Raw genomic sequence first — 14718 nt, forward strand, 5'->3', positions numbered from 1 at the left:
TGCTCACTGTCCTTGAAGTCCGTTATATCCTAGTTATTTTTATTTCGCCTCCTGTCGAGGCCAGCGAGACCAGCAGTACCGTATATATAAATAAATTTTAAGAAGTGCCGCTAGTGTGTAATGAAGAAATCATCAATTACAGTCGCTACTTGTGCTCGCTCAAACGGCGTCAAATGAAACATAACAGGCCAGGAAAACTAAGACTTCTATAGGTGACTTCACATCTACCAATATGTGTGCTATCATATTAATTTTTTTTCATAATGTGATCTGTCTTCATAAATATGCAGCTTCAAAACAGAGAGATGAAGATGACAGAGGAAGTGAATGAAATTTTAATTACGCTGGCTTCAAAGCAGCGATTGAAGAGGTAACGCTAAGAGATAAGCTCTCCGAATTAAAGAAGGACCTAATAAGGAAACGACAAAACATGAAAGTGTCCAACTCAGGAGATCGTACATAATTCCCTGAGCTTTCAAAACCGATTCGTAAGGAGAAGGTAGGAGATATTCGAAAATATAATGTGAGTAAGACTGTGGAAGCAGCAAGAAAAGGTCGCACCATGAAATCAGTAAAAAGAAAGCTTGGCATCTGACAAGCCAACATGTATGCACGGAAAGATAAGCAGGGTAATATTATCACAATTTACAAGATATCCTCCTGAGACCCGGGATGGATTTCGGTGCACAGATTTTCCCCAAACTTTCAGAATAAATCAGTATGGTTATGAACGTGAAAAGTGTTAAATGTTTTTTCAATAGCCGTGATAATTTCAGCTCAGCGCGATGTCCAATATATTGGACACTGGGATGCTACCCGGTCTTTCTTCACCCAGTATGCACGTAATGACGTACCGCATATATTACGCAAAACTCGTGTGCTAAAATATTTTAATAACTCAAAAGGCAAAGTAGTCAATAAAGTACATAAGAAGAGCATTCCTCTGCTCAAAAAAAATTTGCTCTTGTGTTCACTTCTCATGGGCAATTTCGAAACACCTGTTTGTCCTTGGTGATGCAGAAGAAAAGCCGACATTTGGTGCAAAAGAACTTTGTTTTCATGTGGCAGCCCTGTAGTCTGCAACGGGCAGCGTTTGCAGTGTCTGCCAGTATTGAGTAGTGGGTAGTGCTCTTTTCTTGGGGATCTCGAGGAGACAGCCGAGCCTGTCTTGATGGCGGATACCACTCAGCTTCGTTTTCACTCTCCGTTTCATCCTGTTTCTTCCCTTGAGCCACGAGAGTCTCAGCAACAGATTGGCGGAACTGCATATATTTGAGTATTTCTCTCCGCTGTTTCTTTAGGGAGCGTATGTCCCGCGTGTTCTCTCCCAGGAGTTGTTGAGGGCAATGTCGAAGAGGTGAAAGGTGGCTCTGATTGTCTACTTGTTGACGCCTGCTTTTATCCTGTAGTAACTTATCATTCGGTCTGCCTTGTAAACACCGCCCATGTTGACGTTGTACATGCGAACAATATCTGGTAGAGGGATATTAATATGTTTTTCCTTTACGAGACCACCTGTGACAGTAGGTGTCTTGCTGGTCCAAGCCATGGATTTAATAAAGAAACGTTATCGGCTTAATTCATCAGACACGCGAGGCCGGTCCCCCGAAGAAGAAAAGAGACGCGATTTCGTCCACATGCCGCTAAACGTCAACAGTACTCGCCTGCTGTTCATAACAAGGCCATCGCAAAAGCGAGGTCAAAATAACCGGGTTGAGTCCTAGCGTCCAACGTATTGGACACGCGAAATCAAAAGAGGAGTAAAAAAAAGTAAGCGCGCGAACAGTTAAAATGTTTTTTTCTGCGCATACGCTGTTGTATTAACTTTATTACAAAATCAAAGACATGCCCTAAAAGCAGGTAGAAATACGAGTAACAGTGCTTACTTCTCTGGCAGTTGCCGCAAAACGCCGCGCCGCTTAATTCCGCCATTGTGGAACTGTTTCGGCGGGAATTTGCACGATGTATTTTCATCAATGCTGCATAGATGACACAAGCAGATGTCCAATAAGCTGTACAGTGCGGTTTTATGAGGATGAAAGCCTTGTCACAGGAGTACTGTCTCATATCTGAATGTCCAATATAGTATTGGACAAATCCCCATAGCGGGGTCTCAGGAGGATATAGTAAAAATGCAGCGCAAGTGTTCTATACTGACCTTACCAGTACCGTCACGAGCCGCGCTACCTTCATTCTAAGTAGTAATAAACAGGATACAGAGGCTCCTTCTGTAACTAACACTGAAGTTAGAAGGGCCCTGCAAGACATGACCCGAGAAAAAGCGGCAGGGAAAGATAGAATAAGGGTCAATTTACTCAAATATTGAGGAGATATAATGCTTAAAAAGCTTGTGGCCATTTGTAATCATTGTTTCACAAATCCAAGTGTGCCAGACGACTGGAAGAATTCCAATATGATACTAATAAACAAAAAGGCGAACGTAAAAGAATTGAAAAATTATAGGGCTGTTACCTTACATCCAGTATTACATAAAATATTTACCAAGATATTCTCCAATAGAATATCTCAGCTACTTAGACGGATACTGGTCCGGCCTAGTTGGTTACAATTCAAAATCAGTGTTACTTGCACACCACTTGGAACCAGGACTGAGTAAGGACAGACACAAGCGCAAACTTTCAATGGGTTTTCATGGCAGGAAGTAAAGTGATTTATATACATACATGAATGTGACGTAACATGATATACATAAGGAAATATGCATGTTCAATCAACAAGACAGAATTTTGTATGTGCATCCGCAAGAACGAGATAAATTCTAAATGATACTTAAAATACCCAAGGCAGAGATGTCTTGCATATCATATCTATCGCTCCGATTTCGCAAAGTCCGGCACTGTTAAGATAATTAATTTAATTTTGTAATAGTCCCAATGAAGCACGTGTGCAAGTCTGTCTTGTTGATTGCACACGCATATTTCATTATTAATTTCGTGTTACGTCACGTTCATGTAGGTATAAAACTATTTGACTCCCTGCCATTAAAACCAGTTTAAAGCTCGCGTTTTTGCCTGTCGCTCCCCAGTCCTCGTTCCAAGTGGTGCTAATAACGCTGATCTCAGCAAACTTTGCTTTGCAGGTGACGTTGTCCTGTTCAGCGACACTGGGGAGAAATTACGACTAGTGATTAAGGACCTTGAGCAAGAAAGTGTAATAGTGGGGTTTGAAGATTTATATCCAGAAGACAAATGTAATGAATAATAGCTTGGCCAAGGAACAAGAGTTCAGGATCGCCAGTGAGCCACTAGAGCCGGTGAAGGAGTACGTTTATCTAGGTCTATAACTCACAGGGGACCCTGATAAAGAGAAGAAAATTTAGAGACGAATAAAAATGGGTTGGAGTGCCTACGCCAGGCATCGCCATATTCTGACTGGGATCTTACTGCTATAATTAAAAGAAAGCGTGCAGAATTTCTCCATTCTACCGGTGCTAACACATAAGGCCGAAGCGTGAATGCTGCCAAAAAAAGCACGAGAATAAGTTAAAGATTGCGAAGAACGACGGAATGAAAAATGTAAAACGCAACGTTGACATCAAATGAAGCAGAGATAACCGAAATTGTAATTGACTTTCACAGAAAAAAATTGAGCTGGAAAGGCCATATGATGCGTGAAATGGGTAACCGGTGGACCATTATAGTTACAGAATGGGTAACAAGATAAGAGAAGCGCAGTCGAGGACAGCAGAAAACTGGGTGAGGTGATGAAATTAGAAAATTTGCAGGCGCACGCTGGAATCAGTGGGCGCAGGAAAGGGGTAGATGGGGATCGCTGGGAGAGACCTTGGTCCTGCAGTAGACATAATGATAGGCTGGTGATGATGATGACCTCTGGGCGCTGTAGCTTGAAGACCAGCCGCCAAAAAGCTAGGGGGGGGGGCGGTACTTATGCTTTAAAGCGTCGTGACTCATCATGTTTTTGTGTGTACTGCGAAATTATTTCTTCGGGATTAAGGAAGACCTCAGTTAAGAAGACACACTAGCCAATCCTCTTCTCTGCAGGCGTAGAAGTATCTAAAGTACCATATATGGAAGCCTAATGGTTAGCATTAGCTGCAAGTATCACAGCAACCTGCGCTTTGGAGATCGCATTTTCTTGTCCAGCAGCACTGGCGATGCCTAGTAAAAATGATTTAGGACCTTGGAAATGAAGTGTATGAGTGAGGTTGAAAATTAACATGCAGAATACAAAGGTAACATAACATATCCTGGCAAAAAAAAATAGGATTCATGATTGGCAGTCAGCTTCTTGAATCTTTGCAAGAGCTGCTTTATCGAGGCCAATTATTGATAAAAGGCTGATTGTGAGAAGCAAATGTTTTATACAGATCTACAGATCTATAAGAATTAGTTGGAGCCTGTATGCACCCATTACCGCGTCATGACCGGCAGCTCCCCGTTACCGTTGCAAAAAAAGTTTCAATCGCTGCATTCTGCCGGCACTAGTATGCGGGGCAGAAATTTGGTGGCCCTAGCATTAGCGCAACCCGGCTGTGACATGCACCTAATATTTTGAATGTGACCGAGCTTGTTAAATATAGCATGGCCATATTTTATTTTGGGAGCATAAAACAATGATATTCCAGTAACCATCATACCGAAGACATCCCTTACTAATATAAATAATACTACTAATAATAATAATTATGATGTTTTACGTGCCAAAACCACATTCTGATTATGAGGCACGCCGTAGTGGAGGACTCTGGGAAATTCGACTACCTGGGGATCTTTAACGTGCACCTAAATGTAAGTAAAAGGGTGTTTTCGCATTTCGCCCCATCAAAAAGCAGCCGCCGTGGCCGGGATTCGACCCCGCGACCTTGTGCTCAGCAGCCTAACACCATAGCCACTGAGCAACCACGGCGGGTATAAATAGTACTAGATTTGCAGAAAATATTAATTCATTTTACCCTTAGTTCGCAGCAACTGTGGTAAGCAGTCATTACACTTCTCAGCTTTATCTCTGTGGAATACATTACCATTCCCTTTAAAATTGTTCAAAGCACACAGACTTCGTACACCATTTAGGCATTTTCTTTTAGCTTCCTCCAACTTTCCCATTTCAGTAATGCATGAGTGTTATTATTAACTTTCGCTTTGTCTCTCTATTACATTCCTGCATATATTTTTTTTTTACTTTCTTTCTTCTTGCGCTGTTTTTGTAGTGTCACCTTTTGTTGACAAAGTTGAAGCCTTGTTTTTGTATTATACGTTCGTATGCTGCCTTTCTGTTCATTTATGCCTTGTCTCCTAATACCTTTATTCGTAAATGTTACATGTTGCCACTGTTGTTAGTATTATTATTCGTAGTCATCATGCACAGGAGGCCCCATTTCGCTTCCTAACTACGGGACCTCCTTCTGTATATACATATGCTGTGATTATCCCCATTTTGTCAGGAATAAACTGATTCTTATTCTGATTCTGATGAAAAAGCTTCGAAATGACTTCATGTGCAGCAAGTGATAAAAGAAAACATAGTAAACCAAAGGTCAGGAGAGAACATTACGACGGTGAACTGTAGAGACAAAACGTGTGTAGCTAGTATTGCGCTTCAGATAAAAGAAAACAGTGGAAATGAGCAGGTCATGTAAACTGTAGGGCAGATAACAGGCAGTCCGTTAGAGTTACAACATGGCTCCCGATGAAAGGAAAGTGCACTCGAGGATGATAGTGGATTAGGTGGCGTGATCAAATTAGGAACTTGGAAGGCGTTAGAGGTTATCGGCTGGCGCGAAGCAGGTGTAATTGGAGATCACGGGTAGACGCCTCCGTCCTGCCGTGCACACTAGCAAGCTCATAACAATGATGAACATCATGACATTGAAGCGATGACTCGTCAGATCCAAAAATTTCATTTTCTCGTTCACTCTGCTATCGTCTGTTCGATAGCGCGTTTGTATAAGTTTATATGACAGGACAATGAAGGTGACTACATTAGCACTTTGTTTCAATACGTAGTTTTGTGTCCGTGTTCATCATCTTGCTGCGTCATGTACAGCAGGCTTTCGCTGCCAGCCTGAGAATCCCAGTGTAACATGAGCGTGTGTGCCCATCGACGTTAAACAAAATCAAAAATTAGGCATCATTGTACGTAGTAGTTTGTGCCGCTGCAGAAAGACGTAGTGAGGAGAAGGGCAAGATAAGGTGACAATGACATCAATCAGGGGTATTGCTCTGCCCTGTGATTTGGAGCTATCTGCACATAAGTTCCCTGCACGTACTCTACCCGATAATATTTGGTGGAGGCACGGGGTGAGCTTGCCCCAACCGAGATCTGGATTTCCGCAGCGGATGACTGCTGTTCTGCTGCTATGGCTAACGACGCTGCCTCGTCCACTCACACAGCACCAGTGCCTACTTGTATTCCCCTACCCACTGGACCCGTTTAACCTTCACCGTCACCGACGAAGCTGACGCTCAAGAATGGTCGGCATGGTACGAACGCGTGAGCGACCACAGCAAGTGGGATGCCGCAAATATGCTGGCTAATGTTATATTTTTTTGCGTGGAACCGCCAATCTGTGGTTGGAGGTGCGCGAATGCGACATTACGACTTGGGACACATGCAATGAGGAGCTGCGCGATCTTTTAGGAAAGCCTGTTGGACGCCAGTTAGCAGCCAAGAGCCAAGAAAGAGCTCACCTCACGTACCCGGATGTCCGTACAGCGCTTCAACCGGCTTCCCAATATTTCTGCCACCTCATTCTGCAACCATCTACGAACGACCTAGCGATGATCTACACAACAGCTAGCATCACCGAGTTTGACGCAAACTATCTGCCGCTAGAAAGAGGTCATGGCTCCAAGCACTCGTGCACGACGGATTAACAATCTCGCTCATTGAAGCCGTCATCCGCAATGAGATTGAAAATATGGAGATTCAGCCAACCGCTGTCTACCGCTCCCTCCCTGCCGCTCCTGTCATTGCTGCTACTCTTGCACCCAGGTCGAATACAAACCAATGTTACCGGAAATCAGTGAAGTGGCGAACATCGGGAGAATGGCCTATTTGTTTCGCGTGCTCTCGGGTCGGCCACATCTTCAGCCACTGCCGCAGCCACTCACTCTCTTCACCTCGGCCTTACGCAGACCGCCGCTCATCGCTGCAATGTGATCTTACTAGGCGGAGAAACAACACCAGCCGTTCGCCCTCATCACCACTCCGCCAGTCCCATTCGCCTCCATTTCGACGGTCCCCATCCCCACCTTATTCTGGCCGCTTCTGGGGAAACTAAACAGTGCAGCTCCCGGATGCGAGGCTGCATGGACGACCGAGACTGCAAAACCACTGTAGACCCTTGCTGCCAGACCGAACTTAATCGAAGTTTTTGTTCACGGTGTTCCAGTTAGAGCTGTCATTGATACCGGAGTTCAAGTGTCAGTAATGTGCTCAGATCTTCGTAGTCATCTCCAAAAAGTTCTAATACTTGCCGAATTGCTTGCCGTTCGAGCAACCAACGGTAGCACCGCAGCCGCAATGCGAATGTGTACAGCCCGCGTAACTTTTGCCGGTCGTGCAACATCTGTTCTTGTCATTCTGCTAGCCGAGTGATCTCACGAACTGATTCTTGGAATAGAGATCTTGGCAGTCCACGCTACACTGATTTATTGTTCAACCAGTGTTCTCCGCCTCGAGCTGTCTGAGTAATCTGGCGACACTTCTGCAGACGAATCCCCACTTCTGTGCGTTGAATTTGTCCAGCTGCAGCCGGATGCTAGGAATTACGTTCCTATGTCTCCTTTTCCATCCCTTCGTGATGGTCAGTCAATACGTGGTATCTCCCCTCTATGACGTTCTCCTGACACTACAAATAGCACTCCCCAAAGATGTTGCCACAGTTATCTGCAAGCGTGCGTGGCTCGACCTCATAAGCCTCGCAGGTATCCGCAGGCTCCGCTGTGCTGTACCCTTTGAATTACTTCGCGGTGACTACGTTAACACCTGATCAGCCGTCGCTTACTGCTGGCCTCATAAATCCATCCATCTTGACCCATTTTGATCCATCTGCCTACACTGAAGTGCGCACTGATGCAAGTGGCCGTGGCATTGGCTCTACCTTGTCCCAACATTGACGATATGCAAATCGCGTAATCTCTTACGCTAGCCTCGTTCTCTCAGCCACAGAGCGGAATTATTCAGTAACTGAACGCGAGTGCCTTGCTCTCGTTTGGGCTATTGCTAAGTTCCGCCCATACCTGTTCGTCAGACCGTTTTTTTGTCGTCACAGAGCGCCACGCTTGATAATGGCTCTCCTCACTCAAAGATCCAACAGGCAGTGGCCTAGCCAGAAATTTCGTTCAGGAGGGGCTCGCATTGCAGCTCGGCCTCCTCCTTAAGAGAAGGCGTTAGCTGGTGTGAGCGAATCTAAATACATGTAGAAGGAGAATTCGTTTTCTCGGCAACCTTTGCACCAAATTTGACGAGGTTTATTGCATTTTAAAGAACCGCTTACATTCTAGTTATTGTTGGTTTCCGATTTTTCATTTCGGCTGTCACTTCTTTATTACAAATTCAAATAAATCGCAAATTTTCTGAAAACGAAACTCTGTAACTCCACAACGAAACATGATGTCAAAATGTGGTGAATTTCATCTAATAGTATATCTGCAGCGGACAAAATGCTTATGTTATACATGATTCTAAAAAAATTAGTTTTATGGAGATGCGGCTTTTGCAGAACCCTTGTACACAACGTAACCCACTCACGTAAGATAACAATTGACGTACCAAATTTGTCCGCTTTGACTGGTTTAAGAGAAGCCTTTTACAGAGCCACAACATATGTTCATGATGAACTAATAATTTGGAAACGTCGTGCTTCTATTGTTGTCGAACTTTCAAATTTTTCAACATATCTTAAACAAAATTCAGGCCCTAAATAGAAATTTCCTTTGCAACAGACACTAGAATTTACCTTTTTTTCTCAAATTCAACAAATTTCATTTAATGCTATCCAGAGGTTATCTCAGGAAAGCGTTTCTGCGATTTACATGTATTTGAATAGGCGGCGTCACAGTTGGGCCCGAGCTAAAGCTTCATCTAAAACAATTTGCTGAGGAATCAAATACATGAATTCATGGGTCAAATACATACTGCATTGTCATCGCCAAAGAAACTTCAAACCATTTCTTGAACGCTACGCAGTGTCAAACAAGTATAACATATATATTTTTAATAAAATACTATACACGTATGTGCCGAAAATTGCGCCCAGAATAACTATTAACTATTAACTAAAGAAAATATCACACGAACTTTAAAATTATATCAGTTCGAAGCCAGCAAAGCAGTGCATGCAGCTGATATAAAAAATCTAAAGGCCATGAAATGAACATGTGGACAAATTTATTAATGAAACTTTGTCATTCAAGATCCGTGTTTATATTCTTGTACATATTCAACGGCCAATGAAATATTTCAATGATGTTGTCATTTGCTCCAATATATTACGCAGGATCACGTGTCGCCGGTCGTGCATCTTGAGTAATTTCACCCAAAATTATAGTCGCAAAAGAGAGCACGTATAAAAAAGCAGGAGTTCTGCAAAATTTACGAGGGCCACTCAAATGAAAGTGAGCCAATGCGAAATATGACAAACAGGGTACTTTATTTAAAATTAGTCTGCATGAACAATTAGACATTTGTCCTAGAACGAGTCGCGTAATTCCCGTCTCATGAAGCTCCTTGGGTTGCTGCTTCAAAACGTCTGCAACTGACTTTCACGCCATCGTCCGAGAGGAACCTGGTTCCCTTGAGCTGTTTTTTCGTTGCCCAAAAATGTGGAAGTGGCAAGGCGACAGGTCTGAGCTGTATTGTGGGGGTTGCAGCGTTTCCCAATTGAACTTTGCCACTTTTGTATTAACCACATCAGCGACGTGGGGGCTGGCATTGTCGAGGAACAAGATGACCCCATTCGCAAGTTTCCACGTCGTTTGTTCCTGATTGCGACACGCAACCGATCCGGCGTTTCACAATATCAGAAGCAGTTTACACTTTCTGAGTATGTGACAAATTCTATCAGTAATGGCCCCTGACCTTTCCGTAGAAAATGACGACCTTCGCTTTCTTTGGGCGTGGTGAATTCGAATGTTTCTATTGGAAGCTTTGCCGTCGTGTTTCAGGCTCGTAGTAGTGGCGCCATCGTTCGTCCCCGATCAAAATTGCAGACAAGAAGTCGTCACCCTCCTTGTCATACCAGATCAGATGAGTCAAAACAGTGCCAAAATTCTCCGTTATCTGGCAGTGGTTCAAAAGCTTTGGCATTCATTGAGTGCACAAGAGCCGATAACCGAGATGTTCATGAATTATGGTGTGAAAAGAAACGTGGCTGATGTTCGCACGCTCTGCCAGTTCATCGATGCTTATCCTCCGTTCTCGTCTAATCAACTCATCAAGTTTTGCAATTGTGTTGGGCGTGATTTCACGATGACTTTGTCCCGGTCCTGGTTCTTCTTTGCAACTTTCACGTCCTTCTTTGAACCGTTTGCCCCAACGCTTCACAGTGGCAAATGAAATGCAATGTTCAACGTACACGGCCGCCCTACGGCAACCAATTTCTTTTAAGGAAACACCTTCAGCTGTCAAAAACCTCACAACACCACGCTGCTCAACTTCTGGAGCGTCCATTACGACACGCAACCATGTTCAACCCAGTGTATGAGAGCATTAAAGAAAATTTATCCTCAAACCTGCATGTCACTTTTGTAAATGGGAGATGCTTGTGTGCTACGTGCATGCCTCGCAGATAATGAACTGAAACATTATTGCGTGGGGTGGGTTGGCTCACATTCATTTGACTCGCCCTCGTACATCAGAAATTCGAAGACACAATGGAATATACAAATGCGGAGATACAGCTTAATAAAGGGCAAAAGAAATGTCACTGGAAACAAAGGTCACGGCACGTATGCACAAATGCTCGTAACAAGATATGTGTATATGTCGCCAATAAATCTACGTATCTCAGAAGCCACTGTTATAATGTGTCAAAGAAGGCAAATAAACATGTTGCGCAATTACAGATTCACAGATCACAGAATCCTAAGGCCCGCCCACGCTCCTTCCACTTCCCCCGATGTATGCCGCGCCACGGAAGGCGGCGCGTTTTCTCCCCGCTTTTCTCCTGATGAGCCACCATCGATGAGCCACCATCGTCAGCTCAGCCATTTCAACCCACCCCCTTACGCTTTCCCTCGCACATACACCATGCGACGCGCGGTCACGATCTTATCTGCCTTGGACTTAATACGAAACACGAGGGCGACGCCAGACATGCACCTGGAGTGTCCATATATTTGCTATCGCAATAGTATAGTAAAACTCTCCGGCAACTGAAGCGTCCCCTGGCCCATTACCTTCCGCAAAAGAAGAAGTGATAAATCAAACTTTCACCATGCGACAATGCGCTGTGCCGCAATAATGTTTTTTTTTTCGTTTTGTGGGGCGGGGGCACCAAATTGAAGAAACGCAAGGGAAAGTATGTTGGCCACAATCGAATGCCTACTTTGGGCACCTAATGTCGAAGAAAACGTGAGACGCTTGGTCCACTGACAGCCCATACGCATGCTTCTCGGTATCCTACACCGGCGTGACAAGAATGTTGGAGAGGTTGTGCTCAAGTGAACGCGGTGCGATCCGCCGGGTCCCCACAGTGATCGCGGCGAGTGACCATTGCTTTTTTTTCTAGTCTGCTAGCCGGGAAGCGTCCGAAACTCTGGAAGGCGAAAATCGACTCGACCAGAGAAAGCCGAACGCGCACCGAAGTGCGCCGCGTGGTGGTCGGGGCAACACCAGAAAAACGGATGCGCGCTCTGGCTTGCTCTGGCAGCCAGCGGGTAGGGTAGCAAGAACAAAAAAATGAAGATGTTGAATGTGTCCTCGCAAATAAAAGTGAAAGTGGAAAAAATAAATAAGAACATTGTTACCTTGGCTGGCTTTAGTGTACTGACATGGATGCTTTGGCGTAGGTGAAAAAAATGTAGTGATTTTTTTTAAGTGAGATGAGGGCACAAATGAACCACCATAATTTTTCATCTCATCGAGCCTCGCTGCGTGCTTTCTCAATTTGTCTGATTTGGCTTGTCTCGTTGCATGTTCTGATGTAAGATTTTAGACAAGTCAATTAACGTTTGGTGTCAAATGTTCATAACATCATTAAACCCACAAATTTCGGCAATTGAAAATCTAAAGCCCAACTTTGGAAATGTCAATGCACCTTTCACATCAAAAGTTTATGAGAACTGTATGCCCATGAAGTTTCAGAATTGACATGCATGTGCCCCGTAGATTCCGCGGCCTTCGCGATATGCCGCGACGAGCCCACTCGCCATCAAAACGCCCTTGAAACTTTGTGCTCGGATGGCGCTCCTTGCGTTATGTGACTCCAGGCGCACGGGCGTTGCCGCGAAATCCAGCCCGAGTTCGCAATGTTCGCGGTGATATGTCTTTTCCAGATGAAAAAGACATTCTAGACAAAATCCAGAATGATTTCCGGCGCCGAGGGTAGCTTTGGTCGGCGGTGCATGGACAGCACGAAAAAAGTTCTGGGGGGCAGGGGAGGGGGGCTGAAGCCCTGTAAGCCTCCCCCCCCCCCTGGCTACGCCCCTGCCAACAGGCCTTCTTGGTCGCGGGCCTTTACGTTTTCAATAGGACACCTTCTTTGAATGCTGTAAATATGAGCGGCTCCATCAGGATGCCGACTGCCTCTCCCGTGGCCCGGTCAATCCACCGGGTTCTAAAGAACTTGAAGCCGATGCTTGTACTTTTTCACTCACCGACTCCCTCAAAATCGCCGGCGAACAGCGTCGCAACCAATCTTTGCGATCCATTATCGACCGCCTCGACTCGGACAACCACGACCATTCCCTCCGCCTCTTCCTACTACTCGATGACACTTTATACCGGTGCAATGTGCAACCCTAGGCCAGCGAACTGCTCCTTGTTGTTCCCCAGGATCTACGCACCATACTGTTCTCGTGCAATTGCACGATGCACCTAAGGCTAAACATTTGGAAGTCTCTCGCACTTATGATCGTGTTCGCAGACGCTCCTTGCCTAGGCTACATCCCCCTTGCGAGCTCTGTAAATGCCGCAAGAAGCCTGCTCTGCCTCCCGCCCAGTGCCTTCATCCGATAGACACAGCAAGTGAACCTTTTATCCGGGTCATCTTATACTGTCTTGGCCTTTTTCCAATGTCATCCTCGGGTAATAAGTGGGTCACCGTCGCGACGGACTATGCTACGCTTTATGCCATTACACGAGCGCTTCCAAGTATGTATGGAACTGATGTCGCCGATTTCCTTCTTTACGAAGTGGTCCGGCACCATGGCGCTCCTCGTCGCCTAATCACTGAAAGGGGCCCTTGCTTTCCTTCAGAAGCAGTCGAAGACCTTATCCGCTCTTGCTCTACGTCTCACAAACTCGCCGTGACTTACCATTCCCAGACAAACTGACTTACTGAACGCCTCAACCACACACTCATAGACATGATCTCCATGTACGTCTCCGTTGACCACAGTGATTGGGACTGCACTTTGGCGTTTGTTGTATTCGCCTACAATTCGTCACGCCACGATGTCACTGGCTACTGTCTTTATATCTGCTACATGGCGGCAACACTCTCCTGCCTCTATACTCGACAGTTTTAGGTGAAACGCAGCGCGGCACATTTCAGTTACCTACCCCAGTTAGCGGAAACTCGAATCAATAACGATCCTCACACATCCTACAGACTTAGTGGCCACTTTCACAACCCTTACCAAAGCTGAAACGCAGAGATTGACGCATTTCTGTAGCATAGCGGTACGACTCCGCGCATGTCCCAACTACTCAATGCGCATCGGACCATAGCATAACATTAATGTCCGCAACTCCCACGCAAGAACCCTAGAACACGAGCTAGAGCCATGCACCGAGGGATCGAATGGAATTGTGGTCAAGATACGTAATGGGGCCGTTGCCAGGGATCCTAGCGTTTGTTGTGCGCTTCGTGGTTTCGTCAGTGTGCTGAAGCCAACCGAAAATGCGAACGTTTATTTCTCAGCTAATTCCCTTATATTTAGATATTAATCCATGCAGGCCGTTTCGGCAAAACAAAATTAATGATCTAGATATAACGCGATCCAAAGAAGCCTACGTCAGTGTAGAAGGTAGACCATCAAAACTGTGTGTGCTCCTTAATATATCCTCCCATGATTTAGCGCTGTATTTTCAAGTATGATCATACACTATCTAGTTCAAGTATACCTGCTAATGCAGCAATATGCGTGCACGCCAATTGTGATCTAGTCCAGGCTCCCTTTTAACACGTGTGGCTTCGTGATTTTTCATGTCTCTGTCAGAACTGCCGTGAAGATATGCATGATCGACATGGTTTATGGCATCTTCGCGGCCTTCTTCGTGTTCGCCCAATATGGACACTTGGCCGAAGTGCTTGACGAAGACATCGCTTACATCGCCACTTCGGGTGCGTCATTTTGGCGAATAATTTATCCAAATTAGCTGTAGTTCTACCTGTCGCAGCAAACCTGTGTTGTATGCTCTCATTTTTTAGTGAACGCTTCCTTTTTCGGGTTTCCATTGACATATATTCGGTCATCACTCCCATCACGGCGTTTTCCGCACTTTACGTTGCCGTGTGATTTTTTAACATTGTGCGAAACAGAATATTGTATTCAAAATTTCTCAAATTAG

General features: G+C 45.0%; 1 protein-coding gene across 4 annotated transcripts in view; it reads left to right on the forward strand.

The window, feature by feature from the left end:
• The window catches only part of LOC139059306 (sodium-dependent noradrenaline transporter-like), a 117413-nt gene that overhangs the window by 63254 nt on the left and 39441 nt on the right, over positions 1-14718 (forward strand). For all 4 annotated transcript variants that reach the window (XM_070537516.1, XM_070537519.1, XM_070537517.1 and 1 more), the window contains exon 8: positions 14367-14491. In XM_070537516.1, the coding sequence (XP_070393617.1) occupies positions 14367-14491 (125 nt within the window). The remainder of the gene's footprint in view (positions 1-14366; positions 14492-14718) is intronic.

This window comes from Dermacentor albipictus, chromosome 1 (assembly GCF_038994185.2).
Source record: "Dermacentor albipictus isolate Rhodes 1998 colony chromosome 1, USDA_Dalb.pri_finalv2, whole genome shotgun sequence".
Classification (NCBI taxonomy): Eukaryota; Metazoa; Arthropoda; class Arachnida; order Ixodida; family Ixodidae; genus Dermacentor; species Dermacentor albipictus.